Source organism: Semicossyphus pulcher, unplaced genomic scaffold (assembly GCF_022749685.1).
Source record: "Semicossyphus pulcher isolate SPU_LCO1_2020_fin unplaced genomic scaffold, fSemPul1.0.p SCAF_8, whole genome shotgun sequence".
NCBI lineage: Eukaryota > Metazoa > Chordata > Actinopteri > Labriformes > Labridae > Semicossyphus > Semicossyphus pulcher.
The window spans coordinates 28812704-28838087 of NW_027211759.1; the positions used below are offsets into that span (position 1 = coordinate 28812704).

The window sequence follows — 25384 nt, forward strand, 5'->3', positions numbered from 1 at the left end:
AGCTGGTTCACCTTCAGGACTTGATGAGAGCTGCAGGTGGTCAGTGACAGGGTTTAAGCTAACGGTATTAATATCTCTTAAAGTTATGATCTCAAAGATCTCAGCTTCATTCTCTTTGGTGGCACCTATGGTGATACACAGTAATAGCGGGAGCACACTTCCCAGATATCCAGACAGTGCTGCATGTGTGACGTCCACGGTTGGCTCCGGTTGTAACTCTTGATTTTCCTGGCTGACGGTCGCTTTCCTTTTTAGACTGTTTGCTTCATCTGAGCGTCGAGTTTGTTTCTTTTTCTTTGGATTTTCACTTCTTGTTGAAGTTGTATCTGTAGTCATCCATCTTTTCTTTGTTTGTTCAGCCATAGTAGATTACTGTTTACTTGCAACACTTGCAGAGTGCGGAAAAGCAGCCACTTAGCTCCGCCTACCCTCTCTGGCATACCAACCACTGCTGGCTAATGGGAAACGCGTCGCTAACTGGGCGCCGCTTGTGATTTTCGCCGCGAATGTTGCCACAGACAGCCAGTCTGTAATAATACTATATACAGCAAATGCAAAGGCTTTCATCAGTGGGCCATAGCCTTAATCACCATTGTGTTACCTCATTCGGCGATAGATAGTGACTTAACAGACATTTATTTAAATGAAAATCTTCGAGATTATATCTTAAAGCATTCTGTCTTGAAGTTGAGCTCTTTGAGTCTATTTAGGAAGCTGGGAAAAACAAAGATATAGTTGAACAAAGACAGAGTAGCAGTGTATCTACTTATTATTCTACATTGAGAGCTTCTCAAATGTTTTCAAAAAATGAGACAAAAACTGAAACATGCTGATGATGAGACTTAACAGACATTTATTTACATGAAAATCTTCAAGATTATCACTTTAACTGTCACCACCTACTTGTTTACCCTGTTTTCTATTTGTATGTGTGCTAAACAGATGACAAACAAGTTTACTTTTACAGAGTAGCCTAATCAGTAAATCAGTGGGGATGTGCTGATCGAGAAAATCAAGGCTGATGCCGATGTTTTTTTCAATAACTGTAATTTTTGTAATTATTAATGCCCTCGTCTGGTTCAGGGGCCAAAATTAACTTTAATTATAAAAATAAATTTATTCAGGCCTTCATCACACTCTTTGAAAAAACATCTTTTTATTTCAACTTGTTTCACATAAAAATAATCTTTTTTTTCTCAAGAGAAACTGCCTGAAAAGCCTCTTTAGTCTGTTTAAGAATTGCATGCTCATAGAGCAAACCTTTTTCAGTGCTTTCATAGCATAACAAAAATCTTTCTGATAACATAAATACTTTTATGTTACAATTACATTTACTGCACAATTAAAGCAGTTAAATAATTAAAACATCGGCTACTGCCATCTGTCAACACGGCCGATTCCAATGTTCATCCGATGCATCGGTGCATCCCTATAAATCAGTAAATGTTAAAGTTGTTCATGAGTAATACGTAGTTTATTTTTGATTACATTCAAGCGACTTGCACAGCACTGACTAATATGGTAAACGGTAAGTGGACTGTACTTATATAGCGCTTTTCTAGTCTTTACGACCGCTCAAAGCTGCTTTTACACTACATGTCACATTCACACACACTTTCACACACTGATGGCAAAGGCCTAAGTGCCAATCTCCAATCAGATCTATGCCCATTCATACCTGATGGATATGCCACCAGGAGCAATTCGGGGTTATGTGTCTTGCCCAAGGACACTTTGCCATGTGACTGTAGCAGTCAGGGATCGACCCCTCAACCGACCGACTCTACCGAGCCCCAGCCGCCCGTAATACAACCCTCATGAGACACAACAGAAGTGCTGCTTGTTTACCATGAAATTAGACTGATTGGTTTTCTAACTCAGTCTAGCAAAAGTTTCTTTATCTCTGTGTTTTGTTTGGATTTCTTTAGCCTCTTGTTGTTTGTTAATTTTAAACTGTTACGGGTCTTAAAATGAGCTTGAGGAGAAAGGAGAGTCTGCATGTGTTGTTGTGTGTCTGGTTAGAGGTGAATGTGTACATGGCTGCAGGCTGTGTGACCAGAGAGCAGCAGCACTGACCTGTTGGTGGTAAAGCCTCTGCAGTTAATAACCTGCAGGAAGAAAGTGAGCGCGCGGTTATTTCTGTAGCACCCTGGTTTCCTGCATGTGGTTAACATGCACGCTTACAGTCCTCAGACACATGCAGGCAGCACACGTACCGCTGCTGATGGAGAGGCCTGGATGTAGTTATTGCTCTCTCGGCCTTCCGGTCACTAATTACTGAGTTGTGTAATGAGGCCTGCACTCACTCGCAGTGTGTATCAAGGTGTGTGTGAGACTAACAGTGTGTATATCTGCTGTGAGTCGGTCGTTTTATGTAACTGCTGAAAGGATTTCACTTTAATGAGCATCCATGTCCGGCGCTGGTTAGGGAGGGTCGACAATAAAGGGGGTGTTGAATCATTACACAGAGAATCACAGGCCACACGCTGACTTTCCAGCTGCGGTTACACATTCGAAATTGGAAAGTGAGATGAAAAAGAAGAGAGAAGAAGATCAGTGAGGAGTAACTGGGTAAAAAAGGAGGATGAAAGTATGAGGTAAGCTTTAAAGGAGACAAAGAAAGGCGTGAAAACAATGATGATATGACGGACAGGAGAATAGAAAGGAGGTCAAGACTGTCATGGCTGCCAGTCTGAATTAGAAGAGACAGAGAGAGTTCTTCGACATGAGGACAGTCTCTTATCTGCTGAGCGCTCGGGGTGTTACTGTGTGTGCAGTTTTTTTAACCAACAGCATGCTGTAGTGACAAAACTTGTGAAAATAACACGTCTCTCTGCGTGCGACTGTAACACTCATCGGTGCCTGTAGGTCATTTTCACAGATTTGACAATATGTGAACAACTGAGTTCTCCCTCTAACTGTGTCAACACTTCATCCACTGCAGCCAACTACAACAGAGAGATGTCTTTTCTGAAGACTGACGTATTATGTTGATAAGCAGAGTTGTGAGGACAGTGGTCCTAGAAGAAGAGGAAGTAAATAGAAATCTGTTGCATCTAACAAAGTCTCACAAAAATGTGATTCTTTTTTTATTCTTCTGCTTCAGCTGGAGGCTTGCGTGGTTCCCCTTTTGTTGGCTTCATAATCCGACTACTTGTGCTTATGACATCAAAAGAAACTTGTTAGTTCCTGGAATAGAGACATTTTAGGCTTTCGGGACAGCAGTAAACTTGAGTCTTGAACTGGACTTCACTGTAAAACTGACCTGAGACTTCAAAGCTAAAGCCTTCAAGTGTCAAATTTTTACCGGGTAATTTCTGAGGCAACAAATGAGAGTGTAAAGTAATGCTAGCGGCACTGTGAGCATATTAGCACATTAGCATAGCAACAAGCTCATTTGGTGGCAATGCTTTGACAGTGATCTTTAGCAGGTAAAATGTTTACCATTCACATCTTAGTTTAGCATATAAGCATGCTGACATTTGCTAATTAGCACAAAAAAATGAAGCTCAGCTGGAACCAATTTAATTCATTTCAAACAACTTCATTAATTCCTCTAAGGACAATCGGTTTGGAGCAGCTTGTACATAAAAGACATAAGGAAAACTGAGCGATGTAGAGACAACAATAAATGATACATAAGAGCTAGAATATGAAATAAGATCTAAGATAAATACTGATATTGAGTAGACTGATTAATGAATAAACTGGCCCACCCCCACCTTAAGTATATTTGGCGACTAATTCTATCATGTGGTTTTTTTTTTGTATCTGTCAAAAAGATCATCATCGATTAACCTACTGGACACTCGCTCCTCAGTCTCTGTCTCTCACAAACCTGGAGGTGCGACACCTTCTGTTAAATATTGACCTTCTTAGGGCCCGATCAGACAGAGCGCGTTTTAGGGCGGCTTTTTTTGTAGCTGTTTTCAGTGAGAGGGGCGCTTTTTGAGCGCTCCTTTCTGTTGCTGAGCACCTCGCGTTTCTGAGGAAACACTCTGAGCGCTTTGAGTTGAAAAAACTTCAACTCAAAGCAGAAAAGCGTCCGACGTCATTGGTGTTTTTTCTCCTTGTCCAATCGGATGAATGGAGAGGCGGGACTTCTGTCAGTTTACAAAATAACGGTTAGGTTAATGACAGCTAATGATTTGGTGGTTGCCTTTACAACAGTAAAATAAACTGACTGTAGGCTTCAACAGAAAAGGCAGTGCAGTGCGCCTTGCGTTTTACAGCCTGAAAAACGCGTTCTGTCTGATCGGGACCCTCCTCTGTTTTAAAAGATTAAAGTGCAGCTGTGTAGTGTCGGTCTCATTAGTCCATTTTGTTTGTTTCGACACGCAACATCTTTAATTACGAGCCTCCTCCACGCGCGGCTCACCTGCTGCGGAAACGATTTCGCGGGTGAAAAAAACCAAGCGCGAGTTGTATTCGTAAAACGTACAGCTCATGATGAATGTGACAAATAAGAAGCACACAGGTACTACGTTATTTAGTTTTAAATAGGGTGACATATTGTTCGCTGCAATGTTTTATATTCAAAAGTGCGTCGGGCCTGGGTCCTACAGGCTCTACCAGTTCCACGGTCCATGTACTGGATAAAGCGATAAAAGCAAGTGTTGATAAACTCTGTAAGAAATATAAAAAACCTGAGGAGCATTGCAGATTGCTAAAAGCTCCTCAGGTTTGATGGGAATGTCATTAGTTTTGGAGCTGATTAAAGCACTTTAAGACAAGACAGGATATCACCAGCATTATTACAGTTCATCCTGAGGGAGGCGTGAGTGTCCGTATCGGATTTCATGGAAATACATTTAACTGTTCTAAATTATTCTCCAAACCTGCAAAAGTTCAAGTGGTAGCACCAGAAGAAAAGTCAGAGGTTCACCGAACTCAGTAGGTTTGATCCTCTGGGAACCATGAATGTCTGCACTGTCGCATGGAGGTCATAGCCGTCCATGTGACAGTTGTTGAGAAAAAGATGCACAGCTAGCACGGCTAATAGAAACAAATGAGCTTTCATCAGGCCTTTCACACCTTATTTCCTCAAGTATTAGGCCAGTGCCGGTTTGTATAAATGCAGCTTTGAAAGCAAAATGTTAATTATAATGGTAACCTAACTGACTTGTCCTGAAGAGACTTTCCTTGATCAGTATTGGTCTCGACTTGAACTTGTCTTGGATATTGCCACATGGATTTGGATGTAAAGAATATCCAAATGTTTTGCTCAGTTTATAGATATCCCTCCCTTTACTTCGGCTTCGGAGTCTGATTTGGTTGTCATGGGAAAAGTGTGGGTGGCCTTTAATCCCAATACCTCCAACCTACACAGTGCTACTCTGCATGAACCCTAAGAAAGTAGTTCAAAGCGCATCACAGAAGCCACTGAGAGGAAACTGAAGATAAAAATGATAAAGGAGATACTAAAACCTTTACCTTAGGCTTCTACTTTATAACACACAGATACATTCTTTTTCATCTCTCTCTTCAGATGCCTTGCCTCTGTTGCCTCTCCCCCTCCTCTCTCTTCCTGGAGGGGGTTGTTTTGTGTCGCGCTCAGCACCCATATCTGCTTTAGCCACCAGCAGCAGCAGGGGCAGCAGATGAGTCCGGCCATTGGCTTCTTCCTCCCCTCTCGCTGGCCCTCCCCTCACCCGACACAATGGGACTGATTGTCCATGCGACACACACTCACACACAGAGGGGGCTTTACTGTGGGGCTGAGTGCCGCTCCCCCGCCATATGCCCCATCTCCGCTGGAATGTGATTATCTTCACTCACCATCGAGAGGAATGAGGAAAGGGTAAAAAAGAAGAGGGCGGCATCAGAGAAGGGAAGACAGGAGGTTTAGCAAAAGGGCGAGTCAGTCTGTCACTGAGTGTGCAAGAGTGTGTGTGTGTGTGTGTGAGAGAGAGAGAGAGAGAGAGAGAGAGGGAGAGGGAAGGAAGAGGATGCAACCAATGCAGCGAGGCAGCAGTTTAACACGAGCCTGAACCTGCCAGTGCGAGCGACAGAGCGCAGAGAAGGAGAGAGAGGAGGGAGAGAGAGAGAGAGGAGGGAGAGGTCTTTTCACTTCAGTCTAGCGGTGGATTTTAATGTCTCTTCTCTGGACTCCACCTCGCTGCTCTCACAGGACACCGCCTCCGCTCAGGTTAGTGCCTCTCGTTTAGACTGCTTCACTAACCAGCACCAGGGCGCTGTATCCACCGAGTGCACGATGCAGCCGTGGGGCGTTGGGTTAACAGAGCTCATAAACAAAATCTGGGTGGTTCATGACCACAGAGACATGTTTGCTATTCTACACACACACACACACAGACACACGTCGCCTGCTGAGGCTGATGGTTAACAAAGGAGGGGAGCACACTTTTCAAAAGACAAACCCTGGATCTCACCACAGGATGTTCCTCTGGCAAGAGATGTAGCTCAGTGTGGCAGAGGTGGTTGTGTATGTGTGTGTGTGTGAAATACAGTATGTGTGTGAGAGAGGGAGCTGTGGGTACTCTAAGCAGTGGGAGCTGAATTGGCTAGAGGGGACTATTAATTTTCTTTAAGGCGTTGTTTACTGAGCCTCTCAGCTGCCGGCTGTCTCAAGATATGCCCAACAAACACACAAACACACACACACACACACACACACACACACGCTTCTACACGAAGAGGCTACTGCTGCTGATTCCAGTTAACTCTGTTTGCAATGATTGGCGTAATCGGCCTCAGCTGTCCACAGTGAGCTGTGGGAAAATATGCAAGTCTGTGTCTGTGTGTGTGTGTGTGTGTGTGTGTGTGTGTGTGTGTGTGCGTGTGTGTGTGCATGTGTGTGTGTGTGTGTGTGTGTGTGTGTATATTGTGGCTTGCTGTTCCTGAACCTTCTGCAAACAAAACTATGATTTAAGTCACCTTGTCATTACAGCTGTAACACAATCTCCTGCTGACTGATGTTATCCTGACTGCGCGACGTTGCTGCACTCCTTCCTGAAAATTGTTGTGTAAATGTTATCGACAAAACGATAAAATGTTGCTATAATGACTTTTTAATTATCAGACACATAAAGAGAGAAAGTATGCCGCATGCTTTTTGCCTCTTTGGGCTTAATCTCCCCGCTGCATCCCCCTGCTGTGTGCACTCACTGTAACTCATTTGGCTAGCTATCGCTGCAGTTGAAACCATTAACTCTGTCTGCAGCAATATATTTTCTGCTCCCTCCACTCTCTAAGCCTGGCTTCCCATACAGGCTGACAGTGGCAGGGCTTTTATCAGATCCTGCTGTTTGTGCTGCGATGGAGGCCATGTGTGTCTGCACTGTGTGTTTGATCCAACTCAGGGGGTTTCTCCTGGATCAAGGAAGTACCTGCAACGAATCAAAGAGCTCAATTTGAAACAAAGGGAGGTTAGATTCACAAGTTTAGAGGCCTCTGTGGCTCAAATATGTGTCAGTAACAGGGATGTTAGGGGGAGATTCACTGTAGTCACTGTAAAAGTTGTCATGGAAGGCTGAGGTTTGTTGTTGTCATGTAAAGATTGACCTTATCACTCTCTCGATTAACAGCTGTCATCAGAGAAGATCGACCTCGCAGACAAAAATTAAAGTGCCAATATATAAGCCAGAGATCCTGGTCCAAAGTTCTTCCTTAACATGTTTAATTTAACAGACTTTGCTGGATGTTTTAAGGCAGAAACAAAGGTTACATCTGCTCAGACATAACATCATCGAGGCAGCAGGGGCCAGAAATGGGATTAAAAACGTGCTCTCTAAAGAGAAGTTACAAAGAGGAAGGACTGCTTCACTATGAATAATAATTAACATATGCAGCCTGCCTGTAAGAACCCGCATTCCTTCACATTATGGCTTCCGTTGCATTTTTAACAAGTATCTGTGTACGAGTGTGTCTGTGTGCGTGTGCATATAAGCCCCCCCCCGGCTCATGTCTGACTCCGCGCTCTGTCAGCAGCTTCATCACCGTGGGATTCATCCTCCTCACCCTCCCTGCTTCCTTTTCCCCCGCTTTACTTCTTGGTTTAATGTGCTTATTTTTTTTGTCTTCCCTTTCTCTTAAAAATGCTGTGTCATTGCCCTGCACAGGCGTCACTAGTTTGGTTTGTGGCAGATTGTCTTGCCATCTTGTCCTCTCTGTGCACGGTGGTTTGTCTTTCTGCTGAGCCTCTCGTGACACGGGCCAGAAGTGCTGATACTGTTTGACACTTTATTCCATCAGGACGTGTCAGATTAAAGAGAGAGAGAGAGGTTACTCCATGTATTTGCACTGTGGGTTTAAATATGAAAAGTGCAGATCTGGTTTCACAGAATATTTTGGCAAAGACAGAGTCAGAAATGAGGAAGAGAGGACATTATTTCTGTTAAAGCGTGCTCAGTAAAAGAAGGAAGTTTGTGTCATGTTAAATGTTTGTCGTAAGTGTCTCTCTTTCTCTTTCGGCCTCATTAGTGTCCTGTTCTTGGCTGCAGGCTGCCTGCAGGCTTGTTTTCAGGGCAGCAGGCTTTTCTGTGCATTCCAGCTCTGTGCTGAGACTCTGGGCTCCAGAGCCTCCACTCAGAGGGGCTCATTCATACTGAGCACAATGATCCTGTTTGAGCCACAAGTCCTTACCCACGCTGTTTGATTGGCATTATATTCAGCATCTATTTACTTCATACATAATGCATTGAGTCAGATCTGCTTAGCATTAATGAATCTCTACTGCTTACTGTTCCTTCAATGCACTGGAACCAATAGAAGGAGACAAACAAAGAGACCGTGAGGAGTGATCCAGAAGTATTTTAATTCAAACAATGTATTGAATTAATTGACTCAGGCAGATTTACCACACACAATTAAAATACTTTTAAAGATAAACATCCTTGATTTCAATCAGCCAGCACACATGAGCTGTGTCCCAACTCAGGGGCTGCATCCCTCGAAGAATGGCTATGAAGGATGCATCTTCGTAGCCTGTGTAGACCACGTCTTCTGAACTGAAACGAGTCGGTCTGGTCTACAGGGGATTACATGTTTGCCTCACCAGCTGTTCCCACCCTTCCCCTTGCGTCACAAACCGTGCTCCTGCCGCCTAGCAAGAGGTAGCCAGCTGGCTAACTAGCTAACATAACTTACATCATGTAACTTAACCTATTATTTTTAAAAAGTTCACGGTCCTCGGCCACATCTGAAGAGGCCTTTAAAATGGCACAGCCTTTGAGACGACGCTGTGACACGATCAGCCTTGAGATTCATCTTTCAAAGGATGCAGCCCCTGAATTGGGACACAGCTTTGGACTTTGCAGACTGAAAAAAAGATGTCTCCAGCAGTGTGTGTCAGTTGTAGCTAGCTTGCTAATTAAGCACTAGCACAAAGAGTTGCTTGAAAATCGTTGGTCTCCAGCTGACCATTTTAATGTTTTAATGTTAAGTCTTTTAAAATAAGAACAGTAAAGTGGTTTTAAATGAACTTGATGCAGTTAGATAGATAATTATAGTATTATGACAGGAAATGCAGAGGACGTATGACTGAAAAATCTCAATCTTAAATCATATTCTTACTTAATTATAACAAAGCCTACTCCGTTTAAATGCTAAGGATACCTGGACAAGCAGCAAAGAGATTTTTATTGTTTCATTTTTCAACAATTTGAATGCTTTAAAATGTTTTTAGGAGCTTTGAGGACTGTTTTGGTTTTTGGCTCCATCTTGGATAGCAAAGTTTTCCTGGAGTTCTCCTCCCCTAAATTACAGAGCAGGACATTAATGCTCACGCTTACCGACAGGCTTATGCAGAAGCAGCTTCCACACAGTTGGGAAATACAACACAGTGGATGAGCTAACATGAACTGAGGTTTTTCTTTTTTTGTGCAACCTTCAACCCCAAACAGTCGACAATGTTCATGAAGGTAACGCTGAGTTTTTATTATCTGTAGCAGGACGTGCTATCGTTTGCAGCTGACATTACAGCAAATAAACACACTGCAGTGCTTACTCTATCTGTTACACTTCTGCGCTTGTTTGTCCAAAGTCTATAGAGTCTATAAAGTATTGTTCTGACTACAGACTCGTGTACACGGCTTCAACATGTGCTCACATTAACTTTAACGACCTGCCGTTCCTTTTACAGTGGACAGTGGCTGCTTGGGGGAGGGGCTTAGCAAAAAAGGTCGGTAAGGTTCTGTATTTACCGATTATTCTAAGGCTAATTGTAAAATAGCCTCTGACTAAACATCCCTGTTAACCATCAAGATCATTTTTATCACAGCATTTGCTTTTGAAATATTGTCTGTGGGATATCTGTCCACCATGACCTTTCACAAATGTCACATGCTGCTGTGTCTAAAGCCTTTGTTGTGGCTCTGTGACTCTTAGTCAGTGCGTTAAAATATGACCAAGTGCATCTCTTTGCTTTTCACTGTCTGTCAGCTCGAGTATGACCAACATCAGATGAGTAACAATAACAAGTAAGAGTTTCCCATGGGGTTATTTTTAGAGATGGGGATGGTGTATTTTAAGATCAGGAAGTCATTTACTTTTGCGGAGCTGATGGAAATTATTTTCGTAGATGATTTGTTCTAAAATGGATTTACACAGACATTGAAAGGGAACACAGCTTACACTAGGACGTCCTCTGGGAGAATGTGGGTCTGCCCGGTTCAACTTCACTGAATTAATACAAATATGTGGGCACAGCTGGTGCTCGAGTTTACTGTAGTTTATTGCTGTTGATAGACACACAAGCAGAGTAATGGTCTTCTCTGCTGGATATAGGTCACTTTCACATATCTGCAGTTAATCTGTGAGACATTTAAAATCCATTTGGTTCAGTCTTATCATAAAAGAGCGAGCTGTGAATGAGCAATGTTGTCCTCTCATGAACAGGCTGGTCTGCTGGGGCCCAGTCAGACGTGCTGATTGGGTGGACAGGATATTGATTGACACATTTGGGAGCTCCTGCCCAGCAGCTGTGATCTGTTTTTCGAGGTAGACAGGCGGGTCGCAGGGGGTTGGAGGAGGAGGAGGAGGAGGAGGAGGAGGAGATGGAGGGAGTAGAGGGAGAGAGAAGGTGATAAAGAAGAAGCAGACAACATAGAAAAGGAGAGAGGCCCAGTGAAAGGGAGGAAGTAAGCGAGAGACAGAGAGAGAGAGATTGACTGTTGTCTGTCGATGTTATCGCATGCTCTTATTTCCAACAATCGATCAGTTACTCAATGCTCAGTAATCACAGAGTCCACTCTCTCTACACTACTGTTTGGATCTCAATTATAGGACTCTCATCAATCTCTCTTTCTCTGCTCTTTGCTCATCCGAATGCACTCATGTTTTCATATCGGTTATATAAATAAATGTGTCTGTCAGCTGAGTTATTTTCATTTTCTCTGCATGATTATTCGCTACTGTGACGATCTTGTTCTCTGAATTACAGACAGGAAGCGTTTAACGGGGAGGGTGTTTGGGGGTTCAGTTGCCCACTTGGCCTGCCCTCATTAGACACGGGCCAGAGAGCATGTTCAGATCATGCTAAAAGCTTATCTTCACATGCTGGGGCCGTGTAGGGAACATGCTGTGAAGCAGAGAGTAGACGGACAGTTTCTGCACATGTTGTACGAGTTGGATGGGGCACATGTTTAAGTAAAACTCTCTAGAGGAAGGAAGTTGCATTTGCTAAAGGGAACTTACAGCCAACTGATCAAAGTTTCTTAGAACTATTTTTATCTCCTGTTTAACAGATCAGCATTCTTTTAGGCCCGTGACTACTTCTTAGAAACTAATTTCCATAAACAGACTCAGCACATTAATGAAGCATCTTTGGGACATTTTGGGTTTTGGATGTTCTGGTTTCTGTTTATAGTGCGGGTAGAATCGTCCGGTATGCCGCAAAACAGTGTGTGTAGAGAGCCAGTGGGTCGGTACTAGGGCTGTGCAGAAATATCGATACAGCAAAGTATCGCGATATTTCTTTTTCACGATAATGTATCGATTTTCCCGACCCCCATATCGATATATTCAATGGATTTAAGATGGCCTCATATTTCCCTCAAATTCCTGTGATAACAACGACCTCCGCTCCTCGTCACCCCGTCCATTAACAGGATTGGCTCCTTAGGTTTGTGACGTCTCAAACCTGCCAATCTGAAAACGTGTTGTTCAGCCTGTCCTTGGTACACTGCAGTTTAAAAGGAGACAGGCCCAGCCATGGAGATGACTGCTCATGTTGTCCCCCTTATTTGTCTTGTAGCACATGAGAAACACCACATGGAGATGTTTACAAGGTTAAACACTGGATTTTCACTGGAGGGGGTCTTTAATAATAGGTTAATAGCATGTAGCATCTTTTCATAAACCCCTTTCTCAGCCAAAAATGGCAGCTAAATCTAACCAAAAACTCCCCTTTGTTACCTGCTCAGCATGAAACAGAGTTCAGGAGCTGAAGAACATGGAGGGGAACTTTATGGCTTAAGCGACCGATATTTCCTCCAGGAGTTGGTGGAGACCAAAGCATAGCTTAAAGGAGAGTAAAAATGAGGGAACCACAGCGCAAGAGTGTCATAAATCTGCTGTAAAGATGTGCTTTATCAGCTAATATTGTGTGCAATAATTCCTCACAGAGCTGAATTGTTAGATGGAGGTTAACTGCATCGTATGTCCATGTTTGCTCCAGGAGCTGAGGGTCTCATCTGGCCGCCTTCACCACATAAAGGCTTTACCGGCCTTTTAATTTCAACTCCATTCTGTTTGTGGCAGAAAACCATAACTCTTTGGTAATTGTCCTTTATGGAGGGACAGGAGGAGAGGGAGACAGACGCATCTGGTCTCATTCAGTAGCCAATCTCTTCTGTGTCAAGCATGAAAACCATGTGCTCACACACACGCAGACACACACACATTATCACCACATGAAGCAGGATGATTAAAGGGGTGTGACTTGGCATATTAATACGCTCTCCTCTTTACATTATTTATGAGTAACATTTGAATGGTAGTTATCTCTATATAGGGCAGCCATGCAAATGAGGCTGAAGTTACTTTGAATTTTTTTTTTATATTTAACAGCATCTCATTATTAGAGGGTGAAAAGTGCAGATTCTCCTCTGTGATGGAGGGAGGTCTCTTTGTGTGGCATTTAGCTCTGCTGCAGTACATCAGGGCTGAGATGGGGTAAAAATTGGGCTTTGAGGGGCGTGTGCAGTCAGGTTTGTGTAACACATTCAGCACAGGAGAGAATACAGTCAGACAGAAAAGATAACACTCTTCATCATGGTAGAAAATGATTTGAATAATGGGTTGTAGATTATTTGTCAGGGCTGCAGATGGTTAAATATTAACTGTTACGGCTGGTTAATTTGCCTCTCTCTCACTTCTCTTTGCACATGTTCCTCTCCCTCCCCCCTCCACCTCCATCGTTCCTCCCCTGTGATTTTCACTTACAGTTTCCACCCACCCTTCTTCTTTGGTGTCTCTCCTCGTCCCACTCTCTCCTCCCACCCTGGGGTGACTTTGTCCTTGAGTGCTGGCTAACCCTCAAAACATTATTATTATGGAAATGGTTAAAAGTGACCGTGAATCAACATCTTGAAGGACGACTTCACCCTCCTCCTTCCCTCCCTCCCTGTCATCCCTCCCTCCCTCCTTCTTCTGCACCTGGTGACTCTGGTTTCCAGGGAACCGGTTTGTGCAGTGACAAAGCACTTGCTCAAATGGGTGGTTACAGACATAAAGTAACCAGCTGACGAGGAAAGTCGCGTGTGTGGGGAAAAGACAATCATTTCCTTCATAGATGCTGATAAAAGTGGTTTAAAGTGATATTCAGACATGGATTATCATCGTGTGATTGACAGGAGGGTGAGAACTCAGCCGTACTGGATGGAAGAGCTCTCAGGTACTGTAGAGATGTTTTCTTCTCCTTCTTGCTAAAACAGCAAAGCAACTTAGAAATGTCACAAAATACAGTTTGCTTGGTGGTGAGCTCTGTGGGAACCACCGATAAAGAAGTGGAGGAAGTGCTGGTTTTACCGCAGAAACCCACACACACAGGTGCTGCCAGACAAATGGATGCATCAGTGAGTTGATGCAGTCACCTCACAAACATTTTAAACATGCAGCGTAGTTGTTGTGAGGAAACCATGTAGATAATTACTCATAACTTGGCAAAAGAGGAATTAATCAGAGTCTATGTCAACGGTACAGTGTTATTTCTTCATTACAACTTCTGCCGGGAGTTTTATGTCCGTCTTTGTGACATGTTTAAGTGTTAATTTGCATGTAGAGAAGAGTGTAAAGTCTTTTAGAGATGGTGTACTGACCTACGCTGAAATATGTAGTTGAAATCGAGAAGGATTTTGTAGACATGGTTCAGAAGAAAGTGGTATGAAGTTAATCTGATTTATTTTTCCTTTTTTGTGTACTTTTGATTTGGTTTTATATCCTTAAAGTTAAGTCATTTCTCACGTTAAAAAGCACTAGTAAAGTATTGTTTCTTCTTCTTTTCTAACCCTAACAGAGAGGAATGAGCTCTGTCAGCCTGTGGGTACATTGGTTATTAATATGCGCTGTTTTAATCTGTTGAATATCTATTGTCAGCTCTATCTTTAAGCATAGTGTCTTGTGTGCTCTGCGTAAGGGTGGGTGTTTTTTTTCCTTCCTTATTTTTGACTCTGCAGCAGGTAAAAGGGAATACTTTCAATCTACAGTAATCTTGCTCTGGGTGGCATCTGGTAAACACAGGGCATCATAATCTTTACCCCATCAAATGGCCTCGCTCCATTTTCCAGCGTAGAGAGAGCATGCAAAGTAAAGAGAGGGTCAGACTCGGTCGTAACTCATTGTTCTTCTGTAGACAAGTCGTCTTGTTGCTACAGGGCAGGTGAATGTAAACAGAGACAGAGCTGCTATCAACAGCTGAGACACTGACGAGTGTGATAAGAGGTTTGTTTACACCACCTTTCCGTATTGACATACTGCACACACACACACACACACACACACACCATTTTGTAGATTTGATAAATATCACAGCTCATTTACTGTCCTTTAACTGTCCCAGAAAAGTCGTAGCTGTGCTTTTGATCGGCCCTACCGTTACCATCGTTTACAGGTATTAGAATGCTGATAGCGCTTCCACCATTTTCGACCCTCACACTGAGGCTGTTTCAGGAGAAGTGAAAGCGTTCGTTAAAGAGCTGATTTCATTGCTGTTGATGTAACTGCTTAATGAGGTTTTGAATTTCCTTGACTGCCTTCATTGGAGGATTAGCTGCAGTTTGCCGTCTGTGTTGATGTGAGTTTAATTCATGATGCTAACTAGAAGCCCAAAGATAAACACGAGGCAGATGTTAGATGTGTTTCTTAACCTGTTAAAATCCACTGAATCGAATTGCTCTGGAGCCCAGTTAAGATTTGGTGATAACAGTGACACCACCGACAAAAACGACTCAAAAGCTCACATAAAGTTCGGCCCACAGGTCTAAGATTTTACACAGATGTTGTTCATATTGTTCTAAAATTATGCTGTGATTTTCATAGTTTTAAGATTGAGCACGGCCGTGTTCATATTACTCAAAGATTACTCATTCACCATCATTTTTCCTGCATATTTGAGCTGATGTAGTGTAGGTTTGAGCAAATTTTACAGACTAGAGCAGCCTTTCAAAAAAGTCCTCCAACATGCATTTTGGCCCAACTGTTCTACCATCAAATCTTTTTAATTGATTATGCTGAAGACGATTTTTTTTAAGGTGATTTTAAAAAGGTTAACTTGTGGCTGTGCACAACATAAATCTCATATGACATGAGAAAAATGTGTCAGTACCTGCATGTTCACTTACACCTGTGCAGCTTAATGTAACTGAACCGTGGCGCCAGCAAGATCAAATTTCATAGTACGCACAAGAATCATTCCCGCGCATGTAAGACACCTTTAACGTCTAGGTTCCCATGTGCACATACGCGACCTACTCAGTCGGTAGGCAAGCAATAGAGAGAGAGATTGATTCATGTCTTTTTTTGCAATTCAGCTACCGATTAACTGCACGTAGCCAGCCAACTGACCTTAAAAACAACAGCCAGCTAAATGTTGGGAGCAATATACTGTAGTATTATACAGCCTACCATCAAAGATATTCCAGAGGAACGCGGAGTAAGTAGTCCGTATTAAGCAGTCGGTAAGTAGAAGTAAAGTTGGTATTAAGCAGGCAATTGATTTAATCTTTTGGAAACATCATCTTAAGAACAGCCAGGCAAAAAGAAAAAAGATCATGCAACACTCCCCTGCAGCAGGACAAAACATATCTGCCACGATATAAAAGCCAGATGACGAAATATAATGAAACAGTGTTCCTACCAAAAGTTAGTTTGGCTTCTCCCTGATGCATCAAACTCATGTAGAACGGCCTCCGCATCTATTCCAATATCCTGATAGGATAGGCAGAAATGTTTTGCTATAATAACAATCATAACGTCAATCATATTCCCTCAAATGTCTTTGCGTCGTCTCGTTGGTGAATGGACTCAGCCAAAGATCGCAAGAACAGAAGAGAGGAAAGAAAGGTAAAGGAATAAAATACAGCATCTTCTGTACTGTCACAGTTTTATGGTCATAGAAAATATTATAACTGTAAATTAACATAAACTATAAAAAACAAATTCAACCCAGCTTCTCTTACCGGACCAGAGATGTTATTTGGACATATTTCACAGGAAGTTAAAGTAATAATCTCATGTAAATAAATGTCTGTTAAGTCTCTATCTATCGCCGAATGAGCTAACACAATGGTGATTGAGCCGATGGCCCACTGTTGAAAGCAGTATTACAGACTGGGTGTCTGTGGCGACTTTCACTAAAAGAATCACAAGCGGCGCCGAGTTAGTGAGGCTTTTTCCATCAGCCAGCAGTGGTTGGTCTGCCAGAGAGGGTAGGCAGAGCTAAGCGACAAAGATGGATGACTGCAGATACAACTTCAAAAAGAAGTGAAAATCCAAAGAAAAAGAAACAAACTTGACGCTCAGATGAAGCAAGCAGAAAATCAAGAGTTAAAACCGAAGCCAACCGTGGACGTCTGGATATCTAGGAAGTGTCCTCCTGCAATTACTGTTTATCGCAATATGTGCCGACAAAGAGAACGAAACGAGATCACCGAGTGTGAGGCATCTTTTCTGTCTTGTCAGTCACTTTCAAATGTGTGTCATCGTCACTGCTTCTGAGATCAGTGCAGCTCTGAGTTTAATTCCCAGAATTAAGAACTTGTCATGAACTGTGTTTCACATCCCTTCTAAAATCCTGCCTGAACAACAAGTGTCCACTGTGTGTGTTTATATGTGTGTGTGTGTGTGTGTGTGTGTGTGTGTGTGTGTGTGTTTGTGTGTTTTCTTACAGTTTCTCTTTTGTTCTTTGGTCAGAGTCTTGCTGTGCTCGACAGTTGAGACCTCCAGATTATAGAATATAAAAACAGGAAGTTGACTGACAGGAAGAGGAAGTGGAGGGTCAGGCCAGGAGCTGAAACAGTAGACTCTCCCCATCATACATCATAAGTGAAGCTGGTTCCCCCTCCCACACACACACACACACACACACACACAAACACACACACACACTGAACACACCCACATCCCAGAAACCCGTTTACCTGACCTTTATGTCGGTCTAAGATGTTCTCACTTATGTTCTGGCAGACCGTGTGACATTTTATTTATGTTGAGTGTGTGTTTGTGTTTGAGAGCTGACATAGTAACACAACACCCACTTGAGGAAACAATAGGTGTACGGTGACTCGGGTCACATGGTTAGGAGTCTGCTGGAGGGGGGGGGCACAGTGAAGTGAGTGGGCCGTCTCTATAGAGAAGTGTCTGATATTTATGCTTTTGATAAGCTGCTTGTGTGCGTTATATCCTGAATTTATATAACAGATTGAGGTTCAGTTTATGTACTGTACAGATGAACACAAATATAAAGTCTCAACAGTATGTGTGTGCGTGTGTGTGTGTGTGTGTGCGTGTGTGAGTGAGCAGCAGGCAGGCCTGTCATGAGGAGTCCAGATGGTGGGTGGAGAAAGCCCTCCTTTAATCCCTGAGCCAGGATATTATACCCCCCTCCTCCCACACACACACACACACACACACACGCAAACACACGCACACACACACACACACTAACACACACATATATATCAAGTCTCTGTACCTCCTCTCAGCTGTTTGCACGGCCCCTCGCTGAGTTTGCCCACTTTCCTCTTACGTGGCATTAACCTCATGCCATTATGTCGTCTCAGTTCAGCGTGTGTGTGTTGATATATCCCGACTGATGCTGTAAAATACTGGAGGGGAAAAACTGTGAAAAACACTTAAAGATGAAAGTGATGACAAAAGTGTGTATCGTGGATGTTTGAGGAATCTGTCTGACTTTTATATTCATATAACTTTCTTTGTGGTGGATTTTCATTAAAACAAAAGATGAAAATGTTATAAAAGCTTTGCCATGTTGGGGCCTCTGTGAGGCTGGACTGAGCCACAACAGTGCTTAAAGCTGAATGCTAATATGCTAACATGAAGTGTATAGCAGTTTTTTCTACCCATGTTCATCATCTGATCTCTTTTTTTTTGTAAGTAAAGCCTTAAAGTCAGAAACCAAAATGTAAGACAATAATGATGCTGATGGTGCTGGATGAAGGTGGATTCATCTTGAGGGAGACCAAGATGTCAAATAAAATGAGAATCCATCTGAGGGTGGTTCGGATATTTCCCTCTGCAAAGGGAAAATCAAAGTCATTCATCATCTGGGAACCCTGGATATCCGTATAAAAAATGCATCAAAGGTCACAGGGTCATAAGGGTCTTTTAAGGCCAGTTCAGAAAACGGTTTTAGAATGTTGTAGAGAAAATTGCAGCAGTTTGTGTGATCTGGTTAGTTGCAGAGCATCAGAAACAGCATAAATTGGCATAGGCACCCTTATCTCTGGCTGTTGCTTTGATGTGAATGGCCCAGTTTCAGAACGTTTACGATCAGAGGTCAAAGGATTCTTTTGGCAGTTGAATCCAGTCTCGTTGCAAATCATTGATCTGAACTGGCCATAAGATTCATTATCTGAGGTGAGGAACATGAACACTTCTACCAAATGTCATGGCATGGTGTGCATGTAACGATTGATATCCATCCATCCACCCATCCATTATCTATACCGCTTATCCTGTTCAGGCTCGTGGGGGTTTGGAGCAAATCCCAGCTGTCATTTTGCGAGAGGGCTACACCCTCGACACCCTTGACTAGTTGCCAGTCAATCACAGGCGACAAGCATGTCTTTGGACTGTGGGAGGAAGCCGGAGTACCCGGAGAGAACCCACACATGCACGGGGAGAACATGCAGACTTCGACAGAAAGGCCAACTTTGCCCAAACCGGGGTTTTAACCAGTGACCTTCTAGCTGTGAGGCAACAGCGCTAACGATTGATATATTTCAGTTTAAAGAAAGATAACTACATTTTTAAAAGTAAAGACATTGAAATGTAAAAGATTTTAACCAGAAATGTATCTAGAAATGAAAACAACTGCTGCAATCTAAACATGAATGGCTGCATGCTGATGACGATCTATCTGTGGTAACCTGTTATCAGCCCATTATATTGTCCTGCTGCTGTAGGAGGTGAGGTGCTTCAAAGCACAAAAGGTCAAGCTACAAGAAAGTTACCTTACTGGAAAGTCGTGGTTTAAGACAGCTAGACAGCGGGTTACTGTTTGCTGTTATGATTGGTCGGTTTTAATGTCATCAGCTCAAAGTGGTTGTCTGTGTCACTTTGCCCACGCTGCCGCATGTGGACAACTGCATTGATCATCCCACAGCTTTGAAGCTTCATATTGTATCAGACAGAGCATAAGTTTATGTGTGAGCCTTTTTAATTATGCCTGAGTTATATTTATATGTGTGTGTGTCTGGTGTGTGCACGTGTGTGTGTGTGTGGGGTGCATTCTAATACTCATGAGGGCCCATCATTGTTTTTACGATGGTTGCTATTTTCTCTTTAATCTTTTATGTGCATATCAAACGGCTGTGTTGAAGGAGTGTGAGCTCTCCCCACAGATGATGCCCTACATATCACAGGCAGACTAATTAGGGTTTCTATCTCCGAGGGGCGGTATTTCTCTTTTCATTCTCAAAACAAACACAGTCTGCTCCTGATCTTGATAAATGCAGCTTCCAGAAGAGTGCACCCAATTTGAATATCTACAACTCAGTGCAAGTGCAGGTTACTGTCTCTGCTGCTGTTAAGCAAAGAGAGTGTTAAAGAAAATATAATAGCATTTTATTCCTCCATTCCTCATTTTTATCTCCCTCTGAGTCTGAGCTCCTCTTAAATTAAACATTGAGGTTGCCTGAAGCAGCCTCTTCCTCAGATGCAGGTCAAGTATTAAAATATCCTCCTCTTCTCTACAACGAATGTGTCAGCTGTTTTTTTCACACTGAATCTTGTGTCTTCTGTTGTTGCAGAGAAGAAAGGCAAAGCTAGCTGTTTCCAGACCAAGAGTGCTGATGAGGAGGCCTGCGTGGCGGTGAAGATCGAACACGCCAGAGGTAGGCCGATCACCTTCACACACACCATTCTCTTTTTTGATCTCTGTTTTATGCTGCTTTTTTTATTACTGCATGCTCAATTAATAAGTGTAAGGCTATTCAAGGCTCTCCTGTGCGCAGATGTGAGGAGGTTGCTCACTTGCTGTGGTTTCCTGTTTGTCTGTGTTTGTGTAGGTGTTGACATATATTTTTTTTATGATCCTCGTCTTGTGATGTGTGTGGGAGGCAGCGCTGCCTCAGGCCAAATTAAGATGCAAGGCTTTTTGACCACCTCTGATGCTCAGCAGGAGGGCTGCACGCTGTTGCATTTGAAATCAACATCATGCAAAGACTTCCAAGACTTTTCAGTCCTTTCTGAACTTGATCAAATCTTTGGAGATCTTCTACTTTTAATTCTTCAAACAGGCCACAGTAAAGGAAACTTTTAGGCTGCTAGGTTTGAAGAGAGAGGAGGCAGGATGATGCTGTGAAAGGCAGTATGAACAGCTTCTTCCTGCAGCTCACAGCAATGCAGGGGTGTGAAGGAAGCTGCTGGTCTCTGCTCTATTTTTATACCTAACTTGTGTGTGTGTGTGTGTGTGTGTGTGTGTGTGTGTGTCTGCGTGATGAATGGGTACTTTCCTCCAGCCCCCTTGTGTCTTCCTATTTTGCACTTTTTCTCATTTCCTCTCCTCTTCAGGTGCACTACCTCACCTCCTAAATCCCTCCATCCTCTCACCTGTCTTCCATCTGGCTTTTCATCTGTCCTTCTCTTCTCTTGTCTGCTGTCATGGTGCCCTCACTCATCCTTCCTTCCTGTCTCTTTCATCATACTTTTCCTCAGCACTGTTGAAGCTTTCTCCTCACCTTTTGTCTTCACCTCATCGTCTCAACCTTGAGAAATAATACCACTGGGCTTGGCTCTTATATTCCCAGTCCATTTCCCGTCTCTTTCACCTCCACACACTCCATCTTCTTTTTTATTAAACCCCCCTGACACTTTTGTACCCCCCCATCATCCCAGCCTCCAGGTTTTGGGCAGGCTGGGGTTCTAATCTCACGCTGGCCCTCGGATTAGGGGATGAGGGAGAGTTAATCTGAAGAAAGTCTGGGTAGTTTAACAGAAACAGCTTATCCTCCATGCCTGGTGGTTATCTGTCACCCTGTCTGTCTCTCACACACACACACACACACTGTCTGTGCCAGGGTGATGGACACAATGAGCGCTTCCTGTACCAGACATGAACTGTAACCACACACTCTCTAATCTCACTGAGTGATGTAGGGCAGCATAATTGGTTAGAAACTAGGTTTGTGTGTGTGTTTGTGTCAGATTATGTGTTGCTTGTGTGAAACTGCGTCAGAAAGGTGGGAAGCAGCTGTAAATGTCACTGTCTCAGTATCTTTCTTGTGCCTCTGAGAGTGTTTCTCCCACTATCCTGCGTCATCGAAGCACTTGCATCCAAGGATTTAGCAGGAACCTATTTTATGTTTATGACAGCTGAAAATTTACAGAAAAGTAGAAAGTGGTGTGAATTGAATCCACATTATCAAAGCATTGTTTAACACTGCTGGAGAAGCCTGATGTCTCTGCTAGGTATGCATTCTGACATTAATGCACAACTTTTTTGCAAAGTTGTACTGAAATAAATATGTCAAAATTTTGTAGAATAAAAACTGGTAAATGCTTAATTGTATTACAAAAAAGTGGGGGCAGGAATATAATCAGATTACTTCCAAGCGGCATATAAACACACTTCCTGGATTTATGCTGTTCTGTGCAGCCCCTGTTTGAGGTCAGAGGTCAAATGTCCTTGGCAGCCAGTCAATCCTGTCTGCATGAGTCTGCAGTGAGACCCTGCCAACACGGAGGCTGCAGGCTGCTGTTTACTGGCACCAGCCTTCGGTTGCACCACTGAGAAATGAGCATGAGAGTGCGGTCTTGGTCACTGTTGCACAATTTTTCGGGGTTTTGTTCACATGCAGCTTTAATCTTTAGTACTAGATATTTGCGTCATGTATGTGAAATCTAAGAATCTGATAAACAAAATAGTAGCTGTGCAGAACTTCTGCAGCGCTGCAGGTGATAATGTGTAATTAGGAAGGAATGTAGTGATAGAATTTGTGCTGGTCAAACTGGTTTACTTGGAGAGAAAAATAATACCTGTCATTCCTTCTTATCCTGCTCAGGTGCTACATAGTAAATGTCAGTGAGTCGCAGGTGTTTGACAATGTGTGCACCATGTGTGTGAGAATTTGCACACTAAAATAAGCACACACAAAGAACTTTCATGTTCTCAGCGATAGAAGATGACAGGAACTATTTATGTGACATCTTAGCTGTTAGACTGATTTAAGCGGGGCTTCCTGTGTTGGTACAAGTGTTTGTGATAGCTCAAGGTTGATATATAAAACTGTAGATCAGCTGTGACTCAGGAGAGCAAACACCTCTGAGCCTGATTGTCACCGACACCAGTGCAGCTCCGTGCACAGGAGATAGAGAACATGGAGGGGCTTTGGTCGCTAACTTCTGCTAAAGGTACATCTCATTCTCACCTGCATGTTCTGGGATCTTTGTTTCATTGTCATGTAAGTTAATGTCGATTTAAAGTCGTGTGCTGTTTGTGGATTTTACCAGATGCATTTGGCGTTTACTCGTTCTCGATGACTCGTTTCTTTAATTGGCAGTTATTTCCCCGTTTTCTCGTTCTAATGTCTGAAATATTTGCACAAGAGCTGTGCCCGAGGAGGAGGAGGAGTTGATGGGATGGTGGTTTGAAATAAAACATTACAGCCTTTGGGCTTCATTTAGATTTTAGCAGGCACACGAGAGAGCTGGTGTTAGTGCTCCAGGCTGCTGTACTGTGGTGTTAGTTAATCATTGATCAGGGTAACCGACTGATGCCAGGCGTAGACAGAATGAGAAGTCGGTTATATAAGCGGGTCCGTCCTCTACTAGTGGTCCTGTTTCAGTGCAAAGCTCCCGGCAGTAGGCTTTATTTGATCGCCTCTTTTATGATCAGGTTAAAACTAATGAGAACAAGTGAGAGGAAGCTGGAGAGAGATTAAATCATGTTGTGCCTGCGAGGGCTGTGCATGCTGCTGAATTTAATTCCCAATTTCATACCCTTAAATCTATTTAGTGCTGTTCATTTCTTCATGCTAACAGTTAAAGAAACAGCTCTTAGAGTCTGAATGTGCAGATCCTGTCTGCTGCAGAGTTGTGAACCTCTGAATGTGTGTGTGTCTCTCTCAGATAGTGTGTCTCTGTACTTTTTGAAAGCCACTTAAAAAGGGGTGTGTGTGTGTGCGAGAGTGAAGGAGGAGTCATGTACTGCTCTGAGTTTCCTTGTTGAGCTGATTCACTCAGCCACAGAGCTGCCTGGGAAGATCGCAGGGAACCTAAACTTGGTGCTCTTTAGGGACACACACTCGCTCTCGCTCTCACACACACACACACATCGCGGTCCCTCACTGAGGATACTCTTCACAACTGTTTTCTCATCTGTCTAAAGAACTGGGTGAGTTCATTTAACTTTACAGATTATTTTATCTCTAAACTCTTCCTCACTGATTCTTCTGGCTCTCCACTTGTCTCTCATTTCTCTTTAGATGTATTTTATCTGTCCTTTTGATTTTTAAACTGTGATTCAGGCAGCATTAAGTATACTCACATGTTGGTAATGGCTAGAACAAGCTTGCATGCTCTCATGTTGACGTCTTTATCTGTTGATTTATGAAATGGGACAGTGATGCAATGTTTACACTGTTAAACTGGCTCAATCTTGGATATAATAATAGCCTGCGTGTTTACAGGCTGAGATGGATTTCAATACACCATATCTCTACCCTTCACAACACTTTTACCATAATGTAGCAGCTCCAAGCTGATTTCTGGTCAGCTGAAGACTGTGTGAAGGATTTCTGATAAGATTTGGCCGTCGAATCATTCACACATCTTCTTCCTTCTTCTCTTGCTGTATCTGTGTAAAAGCCACCCAGACAATCTTTAATATGCCAGCCCACTTATCAAGAAGAAGCAGAATGTGTAAAAAGTCCTCTCAGACATTCCCTTTGATATAAATGTGGAGCCTGTGGGGCCGCGAGCTCTAACACAAAGCCTGAGTTTCAGTGTCAGACACTCCTCTGCCTGCTGTCCTGAGCGACTGGCAGGGTGGGGACACATTGCATCACGCAGACAGGTGTGCCCTCTATTGTTTTCATACCTGCAGCTCTCACACTGAGGTATCGGCACACATTTTGCCAGAGGTGTTTTTTGGGAGGAGGGAGAGAAACAGTGACACGAGTGACATTATATAAAAAGACAGGTCAGGCAGGCCTGCCCTCAAGTGCCAGGAAGGTCATGATGTCACGAGCGCGTGGTGGAAATGTCCTGAACGCTCACTGAATAGTGTTTGACCGAGAGGCTGAGTGGAGATTAACTAGCTGGCACACCTGAGCACCTGCAAACACATGAAGGCTAAAGTTCATTTCCATGCTTAAAGGACAAGAAAGTATCTGAAACTTTGATCCCATGGTCCACAGATGCTCATCACGGTCGACGATCTTATACCACCTTGAGGTTGACATTGTTTTTGTTTTAAATGACATGTCTGAACTAAACTTGTCAAGTTATTTATGGTGCTCAGAGGTTGAATCTTACTGACTTTGGAGATCCCATAGTGAGAATGTTAGAATGTTGATGTTAACACTTAGCTCTAAGCTGTGCAAAAGAACAGATGATGGTGGACTCCTTTAAGCCCTTTTCCCACTGGTCAAAAAGCCTGTCTTTTTTGCTTAATGTTAAAGGCTACACTCGGCATTCAGTCAAATGACTCTGCAGTAGACCCAGGTAATTATCACCTCGGCTC

At 43.1% G+C, this 25384-nt stretch overlaps 1 protein-coding gene across 1 annotated transcript in view; it reads left to right on the forward strand.

Moving 5' to 3' along the window:
- Positions 1-13723: 13723 nt before the first annotated feature.
- fgd4a (FYVE, RhoGEF and PH domain containing 4a) overlaps positions 13724-25384 on the forward strand; it is a 28972-nt gene continuing 17311 nt past the window's right edge. Inside the window, exons 1-2 of the mRNA XM_069686286.1 lie at positions 13724-13855; positions 20451-20534. Coding sequence (XP_069542387.1) covers positions 13789-13855; positions 20451-20534 — 151 coding nt within the window. The 5' untranslated portion in view covers positions 13724-13788. The remainder of the gene's footprint in view (positions 13856-20450; positions 20535-25384) is intronic.